The 20,063-nt window shown below is 39.4% G+C and overlaps 1 protein-coding gene across 1 annotated transcript in view; it reads left to right on the top strand.

The window, feature by feature from the left end:
* LOC126416548 (out at first protein) overlaps positions 1 to 20,063 on the top strand; it is a 69,975-nt gene that overhangs the window by 37,407 nt on the left and 12,505 nt on the right. The window contains exon 5 of the mRNA XM_050084293.1: positions 9,962 to 10,287. Within this exon, the coding sequence (XP_049940250.1) occupies positions 9,962 to 10,254 (293 nt within the window). The 3' untranslated portion in view covers positions 10,255 to 10,287. The remainder of the gene's footprint in view (positions 1 to 9,961; positions 10,288 to 20,063) is intronic.

The following is a 20,063-nucleotide window of genomic DNA, read 5'->3' as shown; positions in this document are numbered from 1 at the left end:
TGCACCATGAATCAGGTCCAGGAGGGCAAAGGTGGCGTACTGGTTTTTTAATCAGTTGACAGTCTGTAGAAGAAGGTAGCCCATACTGCCCGAGTCATTTTCAATGAAACCTCAGTATTATTTCTAATGGCCATCCCATGATAACTGCTGTAGTTCATCAGTCATTTTGTCCATCAGCCTGCTTCTTATGGTTTTACCATCAGAAAGTTCCTTGTCTCTCAAACTTTGTTTCAACTTCCTCAACCTGGTGCCCATCCTCTTCTAGACATGACCAACACAAACACGTAATTTAACCTTTATAACACAGCAATCCACAGCCTTCTATATAAAAAATTACCAATTTTATTAGGTCTCCAAGTAATGCATGTAAAAATTTTAACATTTTCGACCGGTGTAGATTATATTTAAAAAAATAATATATATATTCAAATAATTGCAGATTTTATAATGAGAGAAAAATCCGAAAATGTGAAATTTTTTTTCTGTTCTAACTCCCCTTAAGTCAATTGGGACTGACGTATAGTCGTTTTTTAACTCCTCACTGTCTTCATGTTCTATAGTTTTGACTTGGGCACGTATGACCCCAGTTTTTTTTTTGTGCCCTAAAGCAAAACAAAACTCAAACTGCATGCATAGAGGTATTCAATGATTTTTCCCCTGCTCCATACATGAATGGAACTTGAAGATACCCTAAGAACTGGTACAATGGGCTGCACAATCTACCATGCACTTCGTGGTGGTTTGCAGATTATAGATGTAGATGCAAGTGTAAATTAAAAAGGGTGTAAGACAAGGATGTAGTGTTTTGCCCCTGCTGTTCAATCTATATGTTGAAAAAGCAGTGATGGAAATAAAGGAAAGATTCAAGAGTGGGATTAAAAGTCAAGGTAAAAGGATATCAATGTTAAGATTCACTGATGACATTGCAATTTTCAGTGAAAGTGAAGAATAATTACAGACTCTAATGAGTGAAATGAACATTCTAATGAGTTCAGAATAAGGATCGAGAGTAAACGAAGAAAGACAAAAGTAATGAGAAATAACAGAAATGAGAACAGCAAGACACTTATCACAATTGGTGATCATGAAGTTAAGGAAGTCTGCTACCGAGACAGACGAAGCAAGGATGACAGAAAAAGGATGACAGAAAAAGGGGGAAAAAAAAGGTCTTTAAATATGTCTATTTGTGTCTGTATATGTGTGTGTGTGCGCGAGTGTATACCCGTCCTTTTTTCCCCCTAAGGTAAGTCTTTCCGCTCCCGGGATTGGAATGACTCCTTACCCTCTCCCTTAAAACCCACGTCCTTTCGTCTTTCCCTCTCCTTCCCTCTTTCCTGATGAGGCAACAGTTTGTTGCGAAAGCTTGAATTTTGTGTGTATGTTTGTGTTTGTTTGTGTGTGTATCGACGTGCCAGCGCTTTCGTTTGGTAAGTCACATCATCTTTGTTTTTAGATATATTTTTCCCATGTAGAATGTTTCCCTCTATTAATTCATATTATTATTTATAAAATTATACTAAAATAATATTTTTAAATTTACATCTGTAAGCAGGAGATAGATACTGTCGTGACTGGTACTCTTGTAGTTGCTGTGAAGCTCTCTCCACTGATAAAATCCAAGGTCTATTATAAGTTTCTCGTGTTGAATGCAGCAGGGATATTTTTTTGTGATGACTGACTCTCTGATGAGTCTTGTTAGCAAAGGACATTTCCCCGAACGTTTCTTCTTCAGAAATGACTCCCAATTTTGATTGACCAGTACGTCATGAGAAGGCTTAGGTTTACATCAAGCTTCAATTGTGATCTGCACCCAATCCATTGGAACTTCTGCTAATCCTTATATTGTTAATCAGTCCCATGTTATTAGCACTCTATGAAAAATTGTCTTGTAATAGGGTAAAAGTTCCTTGAATTGTCTCCAAAAGTTTCATCACTCACACGATATTTAAGATACTTTGATACAGTGTAATTCTTGTTCTGGCCTGAACATGAACCACAAAAACTGCAAGATGTTTGACTTTCATGTGCAATAATTCTGTCGAAAAAATATAGATAAGAAACTATTTTATTGGTCCCTTTTCTTCTAATATCTTCAGTTTAAGTGTAGAGCACTGAAGTTGCATTTGAACCCTCAGGATTTTGAAAGAGTAAACAGACAACTGTCTTGTGTAATAGACGTCATTAGTACATATGTTTAGTAAGCGTACATTTTTATGGTAGTACGTGCAGATTGCTTTGCGTACTTTCTGGTCGATAGTGATCTTATTGATTTCTTTCAAAACTTGTTTTTTCCTGTCTGTTAAATTTTCAGATAACATTGCTTTCAGCACTTTCATCTCGGCAGTGTACTTATTGCAGGTTGAGCGTGTGTCATTCCTTGGATACGCAAAAGCTATATTGAATTTGGTGTTAAATACCATTCTATGCATTTCATATGAAACACCAAAATATGTTTATTTTTCCTGGAACATTCTGTGCTTTTTTTTTTTTTTTTTTTTTTTTTTTTTTCCCCCCCCATCAAAAAAATCCTCTGGGAGATACAACCTCTTGATCTTGTCATTGTTGTCATGACTTGCTCTACTCTTAAATGAATGAAATGTGATCATAAACTGCCATTCCTACTGCTTCCTTAATTTTCTATGGCCTTATGAAACATACTTCTCTCTTCCAGCACGAGCAGACTTGTTCAGCTTCAAAAATTTCCAAACTGTGATTAATCACCACCTTGTTATTCCATGGTACTGCCTTGAAGGCTTTTCTGCATATAAGAATTTCATGTACGATGTCGTCACATTTCACTCTCACTCTGTAGTTGAAATTACACCCTCAAAGCTAAACTTCATCTTCATTCTTACTAGATAGCATTCTGTCAAGCGGAAGTATTGTAATGAATCGTGTCGGATACAGTGAATGTTCATACCAGCCTACCATATTACTAAATTTTCATAAAATATTTTATCTTTCTTCAGTACTTACTACTGCAAAGCACTTTAACTTACAGTTGCAGTCTTTTCCTAGTTCGTGTGACTGAATCCTTAATTTCTTCAAGACTGTACTCATTTACCCTTTTACATGCCATTTCTTAACACTGTGAGAGAGGTGTTGTGAGAATCATCCTCACATGAAGTGCTCATCATTCAATATAAATAATTAATTATTCAAACTGAAATGAATCACTCACAACACCTGCATTACTAAAAAGAATGTCTCAGACTAAAGCAATAATTTTCATTAGTACCAACAATGCACAATAAAGGAAAATTATCTGTTTCAAATAATGGAAAATGCAGGATCTAATGCAACAATACTATGAAAAGGGAAGTCTACTTGCCATATAGTGGAGATGCTAAGTTGCAGATAGCACAACAAAAAGGCTATCTGCAACTCAAAATTATCTGTTTCTTGCTTCAGCATTGTTTGCAAACCCACAAGGAAACTAAAACTTAATATGCAACATTGGACAAAGCACATTTGTTCCCTGTAACGAGAGACATTAGCATGTTCTTTCCCTGTGTGCCTGATCTAAAGTGGATTGTAGATGTCTAGAAATGAACCTGTTAAGAAGTGCAAAAGGCAAAGCAGGAATGGCTGGGCCAGAAATACAAGCTTATAGAAGCATGCAGACATAGGTGAAAGGTGCTGCCTATAGAAAAATTAAGAGCCCTTTGAGGAAAGAGAACCACCTGTATGAATGTTAAGACTCAAATGGCAAGACAAGGTCCCTGGAGTAGATGACAGTCCCTCAGAAATACTGAGATCCTTGGGAGAGCCAGGCGTGACAAAACTATTCTGCCTGGTGTGCAAGATAGATGACACCTCAGGGAAGATCATTTTGTGTTACAGAGAAATGTAGGACTGCACTAGGCAATACTGACCTTATAACTTATCTTAGAAGGTAGGTAAAAAAAAGGCAAACCTACTTTTATAACTTTGTTCCATAAAATTTCGAGAATGCAGCCACATAAATTTATGCGGCTGCAAGCCCGAAATTTTATGGAACAGTCATTGTGCCACGGAAGTATAATGATACTTTTATAGCATTTGTAAATTTGTAGAAAGTGTTGACATTGTTGACTGGAATACATTCTTTGAAACAGTGAAGGTAGCAGGGATAGAATACAAGGAGCAAAGAGTTACCTAGAACTTGTACGAAAACCGGCCTGCAGTTGTAACAGTTTCAAAATATAAAAGGGGAGTGGTGGTTGTAGCATCTCCCCACTGTTGTTCAATCTGTATGGTGAATAAGCAATAAAGGAATCCAAGGAGAAATTTGAAAAGGAAATTAAAGATCAGGGAGTAGAAGTAAAAACTTTAAAGTTGCCAGTGACATTGTAAATCTGCCAGACAGTAAAGGGCGTGGAAAAACAGAACATCAGAATGGCTAGTGCATTGAAAACTAGATATAAGATGAACATCAACCAAAGAAAAAGGGGGGTAATGGAATGTATCAAATCACACAATTCTAAGGAAATTAGATTACGAAATCAAACACTAAAAGTAGTCAGTTAGTTTTGGTATGTGGGCAGCAAAATATCCAACAATGGTGGCAGTGGAGAGGATATAAAATGCAGCCTGGCAGTAACAAGAAAAGCGTTTTTTTAAAAAGAGAAATTTGTTAACTTGAACTATAAATTTAAATATTAACAAGTTTTTCTCTGAAGGAAGGCATTTGTATGGAGTGTGTCCTTGTACAGAAGTGAAACCTGGACTGTGGATAGTTAAGGCAAAAAGAGAATAGTAGCTTTTGAAATGTGGTGCTACAAAAGAATGACGAACCGCAATTAGATTAGATCGGTAAATCAAATGAGTTGGTACTGAATCAAACTGAAGGGTTTACTTTGTAGAAAATGCCCTACAGCATCAAGGACTTATTCATCTAGTAATGGAAGACAGTGCATTTGTGGGAGGGGGGGAGGGGGGGTAGGAGTGTAGAAGGGTAGACTAAGGCTGGACTGTGGTAAGCAGCTTCAAATAGATAAAGGTTACAGAGATTATGATGCATGTTGAGTGTAGACTAGGATGGAGAGCTGCACCAAACCAGTCTACGGACTAAAGACCATATCATCTACATTCTACTCTCTTCCTGCACACCATGGTTACTTGCTATGAACTAAGAAGTGCAAAGAATATACAATACTACCAAAAGTGGTGAATTCTTCATAATCTATTTACTTACATATTTGTTTTTATATTGAAACTGTGTTAATGTGAGGGTGTGTGCGTACACCATGCCATTATGCTTAAAATAGTAACGAGTATGAGGGTTTTGATATGATGATCATCATCACCATCATCATGTGGGTATCTTGTGTGGACAGTATGTCTCCATCTGCTCCTATCATTATACATTTCCTTTCTTTTTACAGCTTTCAGTGTTGCCCCTTTCTGAAGGTCATCATTTATTTCACCTAACCACTTTTTCTGGAAAGTCCAAGAAGTGTGCCTCTGCAAAGTGTAATTTCCAAGTATGTCTAGCGGTTCTAGCCTCGGGCACCACTTGCATGTGCCCAAACCATTTCATCTGTGCAATTCGTAGTCTTTCCTCCATAGTGCAGGTCACTTGCATGCCATTTCTAATGCTCTTTTTTTCTAATTTGGTCTCTTCTTTTGCATAACAGAATATAAAAATTTCACTTCACATGCCTGTAGTTTGTCGAAGTCTTTTTGATAACATACAGTTTGTCGAACCACTGTATGTCATGGTAAGCAGATGATATTATTTAAACATTATTTAGCTTTTATGGGAACTACTTTATTTCACAGTAGATTTCATACTAGGTAGAACAACTTGGACTTTTGGCACTCTGTTTTGGATTTTTAACGTAAACACCCCCCCCCCCCCCCCCTCCCCACGCAGTTTGATGCCACATGTCCAAGGTAACTAAAGCTTTCTACACATTCAATTCTTTCTCCATCAAGTTGGAGGTGCATTGTCTGGATGTTTGTGCGGCTTTATAGCTAAAGTTTTCTTCTTGCTTGCAGTTAACTTGTGCTTATTAAACTTATTAGTCCTGCAGCCTAATTTCCTCTGAATCTGTTGTGCTCTCTCTCTCTCTCTCTCTCTCTCACCAGGTGGCAACGTTATCTGCAAAAACTGTGTTACATCTCCATGTTGTACAGCTTTAATAATTAAATCCATGAGTGCAATTAAAAGTAATGGAGGTAGTGCACTATCTTGTTGTACTCCTCTCTTTGTTTGGAACTGTTCTTATCTACAATGTCCTAGATATATAGTGCTTTCGCTGTTTTAAAACGGCTGTTGAATCTTTTGAACTAGAGAACCTGGAACTCCAGTTAATGCAAACAGTTCCTTATTTTGCACCTTGGAACACTGTTATAGGCTTTTCCTGTGTCTAAAAACACTACAATCAGATATTTCCCTTTTGACTAGTACTTTACTGCTTGTTGTCTAATGGCTAAAACTAGACCACTTGTTTCCCTGTTACTCTGAAACCTTGTCCTCCTCCATCTGAATCATCAATGTTTGCATGAAATACTTTGCAACACTCCTGGAGGCTGGGTGAAACAATGCTACAGTGATGTGCATGATGCCATTCCGTGACAGAAATTATGAAGTAGATCAGGAATAAATTGTAGACTTTTATCTAAGACAAGGATAGTTGGAGCAATGTTGATAGTGAGGATTTGTTCTAACTGTGGCAATCAAGGATGAGTTGTGCTTGCACACTATGTACAGAAAGTGAGAGAGCATGTCTGTTACCGCAAACCTCATAGTGCGGACAAGCAGAATTTTCACATTCAAAACAGTACTTACAAGACAAACATTTAAGCTCTGGCAGGCAGGTGTTCACGACATTCAGAACATCTAAAATGTGGACCAACTGTATGAGATTTTGTTCACAGTATGGTAAAAATTTTATTCATATTTCAGAAAGTTCAAGAGATTTAGGGTATTATAGGTACTACAATTCTTGGGGGCAAGAACAAGACTTTTGGGTTAGTAGGTGGAAGACAAGTGAAACTGTTGTGGACTGGCAAGACAGCCAATCCACTGTGACGGGTAGCCGAAGGGCACGCGTTTAAGCTCACGCAGGCTGGCGTGAGGTCTAGAACAGTTAAAGGATTAGAATCTAGCAAATAAAGTACGTAGCTGTTGGAATACTTAACTTTAATTCATAATTGGTGAACATCAGTCTGACGGTACATGCATCACAAGATAAATAGCTAATGATAATGGCGTCTTGCTAGATCATAGCAAATGACGTAGCTGAAGGCTATGCTAACTATCGTCTCGGCAAATGAGAGCATAATTTGTCAGTGAACCATCGCTAGCAAAGTCGGCTGTACAACTGGGGCGAGTGCTAGGACGTCTCTCTAGACCTGCCGTGTGGCGGCGCTCGGTCTGCAATCACTGATAGTGGCGACACGCGGGTCCGTCGTATACTACCGGACCTCGGCCGATTTAAAGGCTACCACCTAGCAAGTGTGGTGTCTGGCGGTGACATCACAGAAACATGTACAGCAATCTTCTAATAAGTCACATGTACAGCAATGTCAATCATCTGTCATACTTTGAAATGAAGCAGCAGCTAACGATGAAAGTTCTTCCAGTCTTGCTCATCTGAAAGAAGGGTGGAAAAAGCAGTATTTGTTGCAGCAGTTCATCCCTCTGCTGCATAAACTAATCCAAGAGCTGCTGTATTGCTGTTAATCCAAAGCCATTTGCTGCTACATATTACCTCTCCACTAAAATGATAATTTTTCTGCTTCTCCCCCACTCTCCAGCAGTCTTTATGCTAGTGTCGATCATGCGGCCTGCCCTCATGATCTAGTTGACATTCCCCAAGAAGAACTGAAAGCTGAGTGGTCCTGGGAAGGCATTGTGGATGTGCAAGACATTATGAAAAGGGCGAATGGCAATCTTGGCAAGTCAGACTGTGATATTCTTACATTTAGCAGCACCAAGCTTCCAGAGCAGGTCAAGGCAGGTTTCCTTCACCTAAGTGTACAGCCTTATTTCCCAAGTCCGCAGCTCGTGGTCTAGTGGCTAGCGTTGCTGTCTCTGGGTTTGACTCCCTGCCGGGTTGGGGATTTTCTTTACCTGGGGACTGGGTGTTTGTGTTGTCATCATCATTTCATGATCATTCGTGAAAGTGGGGAGACTGGACAGTGAAAAGATTGGGAATTTGTACGGGTGCTGATAACCATGCAGTTGAGTGTCCCACAAACCGAATATTGTCATCGTCATCATTATTTCCCAAACCTGATGCTCGTTTTAATTTGCCCAGTAGCAAATGTGGTAATGTCACCCACGATGGAGTATGTTGTTCCTCTCCTCTGAATTGTGCCAACTGCTCTGGGGATCACCCTGTCTGGAGTAGGGACTGCAGTGTCTTCCTTGAAGAACAGAAAATTTGGGAGATTAAAAGACATGGTGAAGTGTAAAAGATATAAAAGGTCATGCAGCCACCCATGTTCGCTGCCTCCTTTGCTTCCGTTCTCAAACAGCCAGTCCAGAAACTTAATGTTGCTACACAAATGAAGATTGCTTGTCAGCACTAGTGGTTGTGTTTGTCAGTGTACTTTTGCTGCTGCAGTTAATTTGAAGCCTGCTCCTCCCCGTAGAACTTTGGACTAGGCCGTGGTTGCTGACATTGTGGAACTTCCTGCCCCTCCACAGGTCATGTCTAGTCCATTTTCCAGCACTGCCACTGCCACTGTCACTTCCACGGTTGTTGCTCTGAAGCCACCTTGGACAAGAAAACTGCAGTACACCATCCAACAATGTTGATGTCATCCTGTCTGGTGCCTCTCTCGAATGTTCTTCAGAGGTGATGGACCATGATGTCGGACTGGGGCAATCATCTCGCCCCAAGAGGAAGCCTCCACCCATTGTGGATTCCCCACCCTCGCTGAAAGATGGGATGAAAGTGCTACCCACATCATAGCTGGCTCCCATCCTATAGTGATATATTAATGGGTTCAATGTAGAGGAAATGAAACACCTTGCACACCTGTGCTTGTGTTTGCAGGAAACATATTTTAAAGCACCTGATGTCTCTGCACTATGCGTCTATATGCTCTATTGTGAGGATGACCGGACTGGAGAAAGGGCCAAGGGACAGGTTGCTGTGTTTGTTGGTAATGCACACCACTCCTCAGCTCTTCCTCTGGCTACTGGCCTGCAAGCAGTTGCCGCTGAAATTCATTTGTCTCGGAGGATCACTGTTTGCTCCTCGTATCTTCCTCTGCAAGGTGCAGTAGCCTCCGACACTCTCATAGATCTTGTGAAACAACTCTCCGACCATTTCTCTTGCTAGGAAACTTCAATGCTCATCTCGTTTTGTGGAGCTCAACCTCTGCTTGCCCTCAGGGTTGGGTTTCAGAGCCTCAGGATTCTCATGAGCTGTGCATCCTCAACATAGGTACTCCCAATTTCTGTGCTGATATCTGTCATACTCAGCCATTGTCCTCTCTTGCTTCTCTCCAGACCTCACAGACTTTGTTCAGTTGGATGTCATTGATGACCTTCATTCCAGTGATCACTCCCCAGTCATTCCAGTGACCATTCCCCAGTCTTTTTTCATATACTGGATGGAGCATTACTTGCACAGAAGCCACCAAAATGGATGGTCAGCAAGGCTAACTGGACACTCTTCAGCCTGCTGGCTGTGTTTGAACATTGCAGCAGTGTCTGGGAATGGGTAGATCACATGAGGCAGCTTGCAGGGTATAGACATAGTTGTTTTTCGGTGCAGTGACTTGGATAAAAACCGTTATTTAGTAATTGTTCTGAAAGAATATTGCATTAAAGCATCACTAGGTAACTATCAAAAGAATTACAGTACATTGATAAGTTTCAGATTTTGCTAGTACTTTGAATGATAAATTAAATTACAGATTTAAATGGCTCTCTGTGCCAGTGCTTACATTCTAATTCTGTGATACTTACGTGTGTGTTACAATTTACAGACCAGTTACAGTATCTCCTCTGTTGCAGGTGCATCACTGTCGGCACTGCTTGCCTCTGTCTCTAGGTCACCACCTGACGGGGGATCACAGGCAGGACCTGTTCCCCGCTGCCTCGAAACTGCGGACCCTTGGCATGCTTGCACTTGTAATCTGGAGCTTTGTGTTGGGTGGTACCCTTGTGGTCTGAAGTATTGCAAGGGCAAGGATAGGGCAGCAGCCCTGCCTGGAGGTGGATATCGCTGTGGCATTAAGACTTGTCGAAAGTGCAGTCTTCTCTCTTATTATGTGCGACACAAACAGCTCTGCCTCTGGGATGAATGACCCAGGCCTGTTGCTGGCTGGGCCGGCACCTAGGTGAGAATGCTTGCTGATTGTCTGTAATTTTTCCAGTGTAAGTAGATATGTCTACATGATGATGTGTTGTTCGTGTGGTACGTACTGCTGGTGGCAGACTAGAATACTATGGGCCAATTGTGTTAACCCCAGTGACTGGAGACCGATTTTGAGCTTTGTTAAGAAAATGAAACCAGTTCATGAATTCACTATGCTGTATAATAATAAATTTTAATCAGTTGAACGTTCAGTGTTGGTCTACAGGGTGCGGCAAGAACAACACTGCTGTTAGGGAAGCTGAGATAAATGAAACCGAATAAGATAGGACATTTTTATTATCTAAGAACACACATAATGCCATTTAAGAATATGGTGTATTAACTTGTTTTAAACAATAAGTCACTCGAATGGCTGCCTCTATTGTTGATCCATTGGTTGAGCCTTTCTCTGAAGTTGCTCATTACTCTGCGAGTCGGTGTGATTCCTTCGTCTTGAGTTATCATTTCCTTGATGGCTTCTAAAGTTTGAGGGTGATGTTGTTACACTTTGGACTTGAGATAGCTCCACAGAAAAAAGCCTGGTGAAAGTTATGGCCACCCAGTATCACCATGCAAAGTAGTGACATGTCCAGAAAACATTTCCCTCACCAATGCCAGTGATTGAAGTGCTGTGTGAGCTGTTGCGCCATTTTATTGGAACCACACACTCTCAGGGTCATTAAACAGTTCGCCTAGTTTTCACTGTAGGAAGTTACGGAGCATCGCACAGTACCGATCGCTGTTTACAGTAACACTCACAATTTTCTTTGAAGAAAGAAAAAATGTACCAATAACTCCAGAATTGAAAACAGCACACCAAACTGCTACTTTGGGACTATGGAGTTCTTTTAGGTTGTTTTCAGACCAGTACCTGAAATTTTGTTTATTTACTGCACTTGACAAATGAAAATGAGCCTCTCCTGAAAAAATTACAATTTCTTCTCGGTGACAGCTATGAAGCAAGCCTTCACACATTGTTCTACTGGCATAGTCGATATCAACTCAGGCAGGCTAGGAAAAAATCTTACCTTCATAGTCTCGGATGTTATTGAATTTAGCATATGTTAAAGTGAAGGACCAAGTATGGAACATGTATTTTTTTGTTTTCTCCAAAAAAATTTCTGCTCCAAGATACAGCCCTCCAAAGATGACACTGCGTGTACCATTTTGAAAATGAGAATTTTGGAAAAAATTTTAACATGATGTATCTCTGGAACAGTTCTAGATTTTTGTTGTTTTTTTATTTTAAAGATAATTGCTTTATGATTACAAAGAAATCTTCCATTTGGACTTATTTGTCAAAGTTCTTTTACTATATCATTGTGAACTTTTTTTATAATTTACAGAATTTTTTTAAATGCCAATGCATATATCAGACATTTTTGTAAAATGTCTGCTTGTGTCTGTGTATGTGCGGATGGATATGAGTGTGTGTGCGAGTGTATACCTGTCCTTTTTTCCCCCGTAAGGTAAGTCTTTCCACTCCCGGGATTGGAATGACTCCTTACCCTCTCCCTTAAAACCCACATCCTTTCGTCTTTCCCTCTCCTTCCCTCTTTCCTGATGAGGCAACAGTTTGTTGCGAAAGCTTGAATTTTGTGTGTATGTTTGTGTTTGTTTGTGTGTCTATCGACGTGCCAGCGCTTTCGTTTGGTAAGTCACATCATCTTTGTGTGTGTATATATATATATATATATATATATATATATATATTGGCCTGCTTGTGTCTGTATATGTGTGGATGGATATGTGTGTGTGTGTGTGTGTGTGTGCGAGTGTATACCCGTCCTTTTTTTCCCCGTAAGGTAAGTCTTTCCGCTCCCGGGATTGGAATGACTCCTTACCCTCTCCCTTAAAACCCACTTCCTTTCGTCTTTCCCTCTCCTTCCCTCTTTCCTGATGAGGCAACAGTTTGTTGCGAAAGCTTGAATTTTGTGTGTATGTATGTGTCTCTTTGTGTTTCTATCGACCTACCAGCACTTTCGTATGGTAAGTCACATCATCTTTGTTTTTTTATGTATATATATATATATATATATATATATATATATATATATATATATATATATAAAAACAAAGATGAGGTGACTTACCGAACGAAAGCGCTGGCAGGTCGATAGACACACAAACAAACACAAACATACACACAAAATTCAAGCTTTTGCAACAAACTGTTGCCTCATCAGGAAAGAGGGAAGGAGGGGGGAAGACGAAAGGAAGTGGGTTTTAAGGGAGAGGGTAAGGAGTCATTCCAATCCCGGGAGCGGAAAGACTTACCTTAGGGGGAAAAAAGGACAGGTATACACTCGCGCGCACACACACACACATATCCATCCACACATACAGACACAAGCAGACATATTTAAAGACAAAGAGTTTGGGCAGAGATGATGTATATAAAATATGTCTGCTTGTGTCTGTATGTGTGGATGGATATGTGCGAGTGTATACCTGTCCTTTTTTCCCCCTAAGGTAAGTCTTTCCGCTCCCGGGATTGGAATGACTCCTTACCCTCTCCCTTAAAACCCACTTCCTTTCGTCTTCCCCTCTCCTTCCCTCTTTCCTGATGAGGCAACAGTTTGTTGCGAAAGCTTGAATTTTGTGTGTATGTTTGTGTTTGTTTGTGTGTCTATCGACCTGCCAGCGCTTTTGTTCGGTAAGTCACCTCATCTTTGTTTTTATATATAATTTTTCCCACGTGGAATGTTTCCTTCCATTATATATATATATATATATATATATATATATATATATATATATAATTTTTTTTTCCAGTTGATTAGTACCATATAGTTCTACAGTCCATGAAAAGGAGAGCTTCCACTTTTAGGTTGAAAAGGTTTTATAAACATAAAGATGAGTAAGAGACTCACTTTTCAAGCATTTTAAATGGTTCCAAAATGTACATGAAAAGTGAAAAGACTTAAAGGTTTCAATTTATGCAACTTCTGTTCTCTCTGTTTGTTACTGAAATTAGCCAGTCATTGAACTAAAAATGCGTCCCACTGCTTCAGTATCTTTCTTTGATACAGAGTGATGCCTTCGTGTTGAACCAATAGGAACTGGAGCACTTACAATCTTCAAAACATTGTGAACAGGAAGTGAGCACTGATGGCATTGTTGCTATCATTCAGCTGGAAACCTATATCCACCAGCTGGTCCATGTGGTATCATAAAGTTCGCTACAATTTATTTCGTTTAACTCGTAACTGGTGTCTATAATCTCTACAATCCATCAGTCACAGTTATACACATATGCCACAAACATCCCCCTTCTAAGGTTGTGAATCTGAATATTATCCTGCTGTTTCTGAGGTGTTGGCCGAACAAACGAAATTTCTTCTTTCTTGCTCTTTAAAGTGCATGCAATATGAGTTCGCCCACCACTTAGAGTCCAAAAATGTATCTTCTTAATTCCTTTCACAGGAGTAGTTTGTTTGGACCATTTTTCTTTTTTTCTGCTCATGGAATTCTTCAATTTCCTCTTTGGACAAAAGAATGAGGCCTGTGGATGTGTAAGATTTCACGATTCTCATAAAATCCTCGGCATTCTGAGTCGCAGCTGTATTTGGTCTGGAAAAATTGTTTTGTAGTATGGTGCTTCAGGAGGCCTCCTACACCATCACAAGGCCCCTTCCATGACCACTGTATACCCAGTCAGTTGGCACAAGCGACTTACTCAATTCAAACAACTGGCAACGATTATTAAAATGACTGGGAGCATCATCAGAAGTAATGATTATTTTATCTGCCCCTGTTTGCAGCTGAATTTTGTGTATTGCTAGCAAGGCATATGTTGAGTCATGTACTGTTTCATCACTTCTAACTGTAACACTTGTGGTCTTGTTTTGAAAATATGTCACTCCTGTAAAAATTGAAACCTGGTCATTACTCCAATAATATCCTAGTACTTCTTGTGGGAGAATAACACATCAGTTCTCAGCAAAATCACAGTGAAGTAGTAAACATAGTTCTTCAGCCTGTACACACGCTTCCACTTCTGCAATGTGCTGTTGCAATTTCTTCAGATGCTGGTGCGTTACTGCTTTCACTGACCATTTACCAAGTTCATCAATGAAACTGTCAAAGGCAACAGTTTTCTTAATTAGTTTATTTTCCTCCCACGTCGCATATGTAATTTCTGCAGAGTTATCTAAGTCTTCTAGGCCAAGTGTCTGTAAAGACATTCATCCCTTTCCAGGGCAGTCACCTCATTCTTGAAACAAACAAATTTCTCCCTTTACATCACAGACTTCATACTCCCAGCCAAGGTGTCATATGTCACATGCTCCAGTAAATTCTTCAAAGTTACTATACAAAGTTCAAAATTCGTGCAGTACACACACAAACCGACATCTCTAGATGAGTGTGGAACTACCCACTTAGGTCGTAGTACATAAAATTTTGATCTTCCAATATGTGAAGTTGTATAGTTACTCTTATAAATTGCAAAAGTTTCTTTAATACTGCAAGTCATGTACCTCTTCACTTTCACAACTTTTTGACCTTCAACTGTTATAGTGTTCTTTTCTTTCCTCTCTCTCTCTCGCGCTCTCTCTCTCTCTCTCTCTCTCTCTCTCTCTCTCTCTCTCTCTCTCTCTAGCAAGAACAGTCCCATTTATCTTCCAGATAAAATGAGTGCACTATTTAAACTTGAGCTGCTTCTATAGGATTAGCATAATACGATCTGTTCTTCCAAAGACTCCTTTTACAGACCTCACATATCTTGATTTGACTACCATGTACTTTGATACTGATGGAATATGGTTCAAAATTGTTTTCTTTGAAAATGTCCGTGGAATAACAGTTAAAACTTGCACCTTTTCACTGTAGGATGCACAATATTCAACAGCTGAATTGATATTTGTGAAAAATTCCTGGCAAGAGGTGCAAAGGTGCTTTGGTTCATTTTCTTCCGAAGATGGAATTTCTGCTTTGAAGAGTGTGGCCAGTTTTGCTGTAGTGTATTCATCCATAGCTTTAGTAATTTCTCTTCACTTCCATGATGCATCGAGCTTATGGTTCGGCTTCATTGACCACAGTTTCTTAACAGGACTAACACCTGCCTCAGTAGTTGACTGATTCAGGGTATTTAATTCTTCCTCTATTGATGCAAAATCTGAATCATCTGCACCATGGGGGGCTTCAACCTTGTTTAGACACTGTAATTGTTGTTATTCTGTCAAAACATTTATAACACAAAAAGTAGTCACCGGAAACATCTTCACTTTGAAACAAAGTCTTCAAATGAGAACCCTTATTCCCAACCTGAACAATGTTTGTTTATTTGTTTATCTTATACATCACTCTTTTATTGGTACGCAAATAGTCCGTACGCTTCTCTCCTGTGGCCCCAGTCAGAAGACATTTCAAACAGTCCTTTTCACAAAACATACTGCAGCTGTGTCAACCGGCAAATTCTTCATGAAAACACAGAATTCACTGGATGGTCTCAGGTTTCTTAGAAGCCTCTTCAGTAAAAAATTTGCATTGAACAACTACAATACAGAAACCTGCAATGAGCAACTGTGACAAAGAATCTGACAAGAAACTGCAACAAAGTGTAAGAAATACCTGCAACAATGAAAATCAAGAGAAATAATTGTAACAAAGAAAGTGTTAAGAAATAACTGCAACAAAGACAATAGAAATAAACATTATAACAAAGAAATTACTAAGAAACTACTTCAGTGAAGATATACATTACCCTTGAAAGTTAAAAAAGAGTTTTTAAAATAAAACCTGTACAAAAAGTGGAAGCTCTCCTTTACAGAGAACATAGCACTACATGGTACTAATCAACAGAAAAAACACCGAGCGAGGTGGCGCAGTGGTTAGACACTGGACTCGCATTCGGGAGGACGACGGTTCAATCCCGCGTCCGGCCATCCTGATTTAGGTTTTCCGTGATTTCCCTAAATCACTCCAGGCAAATGCCGGGATGGTTCCTTTCAAAGGGCACGGCCGACTTCCTTCCCCGTCCTTCCCTAATCCGATGAGACCGTTGACCTTGCTGTCTGGTCTCCTTCCCCAAAACAACCAACCAACCAACCAACCAACAGAAAAAAATCTTAACTTTTCTGGATTGGCATTTTTGAAAAAAAATCTCTAAACTCAAAAGGCATCAGTAAAAGAACTTTGACAGATATGTCCAAACGGAGGATACCATTGTAATCATAAAGCAGTTATCTTTCAAATAAAAAAACTCTAACAAAATATCTAGAACTGTTAGAGATGCAGCAATTGAAAAAATTTTCCGAAATACGCTTCTTCAAAATGGTGTTCGCAATGTCATCTCTGGAGGCCTGTGTCTCGGGGCAGGAATTCTTTTGGAGAAAATAAAAAAAAGTGCATGTTTCTTACTTCTGAATTTTAACATGTGCTAAATTCAATAACATCCTAGACTGTGAAGGTAATCCCCCTGCCTGAAGTGATACGGATTGTGCCTACTGTCTTTGTAATCTCTTCCACTTCTTTCTTGGTCCTACACAATCTTGTAGGGATGCATTTTCAAATCTCAATGCAAGATTCTTCTCACACTTCAATCTGATAATAATAAGGCTAACACATGCTTTCTTGTGGAACATAGAGGAGATTGTTAAACTGAAACTCTCACTGCAGCAACATTTTCTGGGCCCATAGCTGTCCATCGTTGACCTTGGGGCTTATGTTTCAAAGCAGAACCTCTCTCTCAAAAATTTGAAACTCACAAATAAATGTTTTTGTTGTCAGGAGCTGGGTCCCAACAACTGAGCGTGAAACGAATGCAGAATGCACATTGAGTAGTTATTGGTGATACACTATTTTGAGTAAACTGCTCAACAACAAAAGTGTGATGTTCACCTGAGCAAGCCATGCTGTACACTGAAACCAGCACGTACGTATGCAGTTATTCAAGGACACCCCCATCACCACCACTGTACTCTATTGCTGCACACTGCCTATCAAATTGGAAATGCTTTCCGCCATGTCCTGTATATTACAATGAAATACTCTTTTTTTTTTTTTTTTTTTTTTTCTATGCAGCGAAAATCAGCTATTGACACGATTATTGCACTTTGACCACAGTTATTAATCATTCATCATAAATACACAGTATTTATTATCAAATATGTCTTTTTGTAAAGATGGTGAAAAATAAACAGAAAAAAATGCTCAAAAGTAGAAAATGATTTATTACTGGAAGTCGTATTGGGTCAATATAAAGACACAACAGAAGGGGGAAAAAAACTGAAAGTTACTCTGGTTAACAAACGCGTATAAAGAAGTAGTCATTGACTTCAGTTCACAGAACATAGGGACAAATCTCAGTGAAAAACTTTGAAAATATTTTATGACAGTATAAAGGAAACGACCATGAAAGCATCCCCACATGACAAGATATAATTTTAATACACACTCTACAATTATTACAGCTCATCTTTTGTAATTATGTGTGCTGTGTAAACTTGAGTAAAAATAGTACCAGAACTATTCAAATTTGAAAAATTGCAGGTGGTAATTTCGCCAGGCCTACTGTTACGGGAAGTGGACAGAAGCTTACTACTATTTATGTTCATCAATGTGCATGCAGTGTAAGTCTGTATTCAATAGTTAAAAATTTACACTGAGGTAATATAAGTCATGGGATAAGTCCTAATATCATGTGGGACCTCCTTTTGCCCAGCAAAGTGCAGCAACTTTATGTGGCATGTACTCAACAAGTCGTTGGAAGTCCCTACAGAAATATTGAGCCATGCTGCCTCTACAGCCATCCATGATTGCAAAAGTGTTGTCAGTGCATAATTTTGTGCCGAACTGACCTCTGGATTATGATCTACAAATGTTCAATGAAATTCATGATGGGCGATCTGCGTGGCCAAATCATTCTCTCAAATTGTCCAGAATGTTCTTCAAATCAGAAAAATTGTGGCTCACTGACATGGCACATTGTCATCTATAAAAATTCCATCATTGTATGGAAACACTAAGTCCATGCGTATTTGCAAACTGTCTCCATCTTGCTGAACATAACCATTTCCAGTCCATGATCAGTTCAGCTGGGCCAGAAGACCTGGTCCATTCCATGTAAATACAGCCTACAGCATTATAGAGCTACCACAAGCTTGCACAGTGCCTTGTGGATACATAGGAACCTTACTAACTAAAATCGGGACTCATCTGACCAAGGCATAGTTTTCCAATTATCTACTATCCAACTGATATGAGCCCAGGAGAGGCACTGTAGGCACTGTCATGCTGTTAGCAGAGGCGCTCACAATGGTCTTTCACTGCATAGCCCATTAATGCCAGACTTTGCTACAATGTACAAATGGATAAGTTTGCCATACATCACACATTGATTTCTGTGGTTATTTCATGCAATCTGTTAGAACGGACAACTCTATGCAAATGCTGCTGCTTTCACTTATTAAGACTGTCTGCCACAGTGTTGTCCATGGTAAGAGGTAGTACCTGAACTTTGGTGTTCTTGGCACACTTTTGGCACTGTGAATCTCAGAATAATAAATTCCCAAACAGTTTCCAAAAAGGAATGCCCCATGCGTCTGGCACCAACTACCATTCCGTGTGCAAAGTATGTTAAATCCCATCGTGCAGCCATAATCACAGTGCACATCTTTTCACATGAATCACCTGTGTACTAATGACAGCTTCGTTGGTGCACTGCCCATTCCTTGTGTACACGATACTACTGTCATTTGTGTATGTGCATATCGCTATCCCATGACCTTTGTCACCTCAGTGTATTAGAAATTGTGTAGTTACTGCTACTAGAACCTAGAGAATTTTGTAAGAAGTGTTCAGTCATTGTTGGACATGTCAAGCCCCATATCCTCAACCTTTCATTGCAAATATTTTGAATTTCCCATTCTTACTCTTCTGTCAAGTGTCTGTGAAACACAGTCACTAAAATGCATAACACACAAACCAGGAGTACAAGCCTGGTGATCTACCAGCCAACAGAAGTTGATTAGTTATCGATTCTCTGGAATGCAGAATTTTATACACTCTGGCCCAGTTGTATAAAGAAGCTGAACTTCAGTTAGCCCAGAAAATAAACTTGGCTCGACCTGACCTTTCAAATTTATGTTGTATAAAAGTTAAGCTCAGATTATGTCATCATGAACTGAGATTACCTTTTACTGGCAAAATTTCACGGATCAGGTCAAGTTCAGCTGCAATCATCAGTCCACAACCAAGTGACATTACAAAATGATCTTCCTTTTTTGCGCAAATAAAAGTTGAAAAGAAGTAAGAAAGGAATTGTTACTAACACAGTAAATAGTAAGTAAATATGTGAATAGGCCACTCCCACATTGCTGAAGCTTGAAAATATGAGGAAATTATCAGCTATGTAAGTAATAAACTCAGATAGTAATTGATCTCATCCAAATTGTTGGAGGTGACTAGTTTGTAATGTTATTGGTTCAGAGGCATTTTATATACACCTGGCGGAACAGTAAGAAACAGAAATTCAAAATATTTGCTGTGAACAGTTAAGTATGTTTAGTTTGGCAGGAGCCAAGAATGGTTTAACACCTCACACAAAAATGCTCTTAAGGCTCAAATAGTAGTAACCACACAATTTGTATTTGACTTTTAAGTACTGATCATGAGCTTAAACAGCAAAGATTGATGCATGTGCATTGATGAACAGTAATAGTATTAAGCATAGTAAGTCATTTAGCAAAGTAATATTTATCAGCCAGTGACAGAATGAATACTTTCTTTGGTGGCTCAGTGGTTGCGTCCAGGTGC

Source organism: Schistocerca serialis, chromosome 8 (assembly GCF_023864345.2).
Source record: "Schistocerca serialis cubense isolate TAMUIC-IGC-003099 chromosome 8, iqSchSeri2.2, whole genome shotgun sequence".
In the NCBI taxonomy this organism is placed as follows: Eukaryota; Metazoa; Arthropoda; class Insecta; order Orthoptera; family Acrididae; genus Schistocerca; species Schistocerca serialis.
The sequence above is the reverse complement of the archived record's forward strand: the minus strand, read 5'-3'. Positions and strand labels throughout refer to the sequence as shown.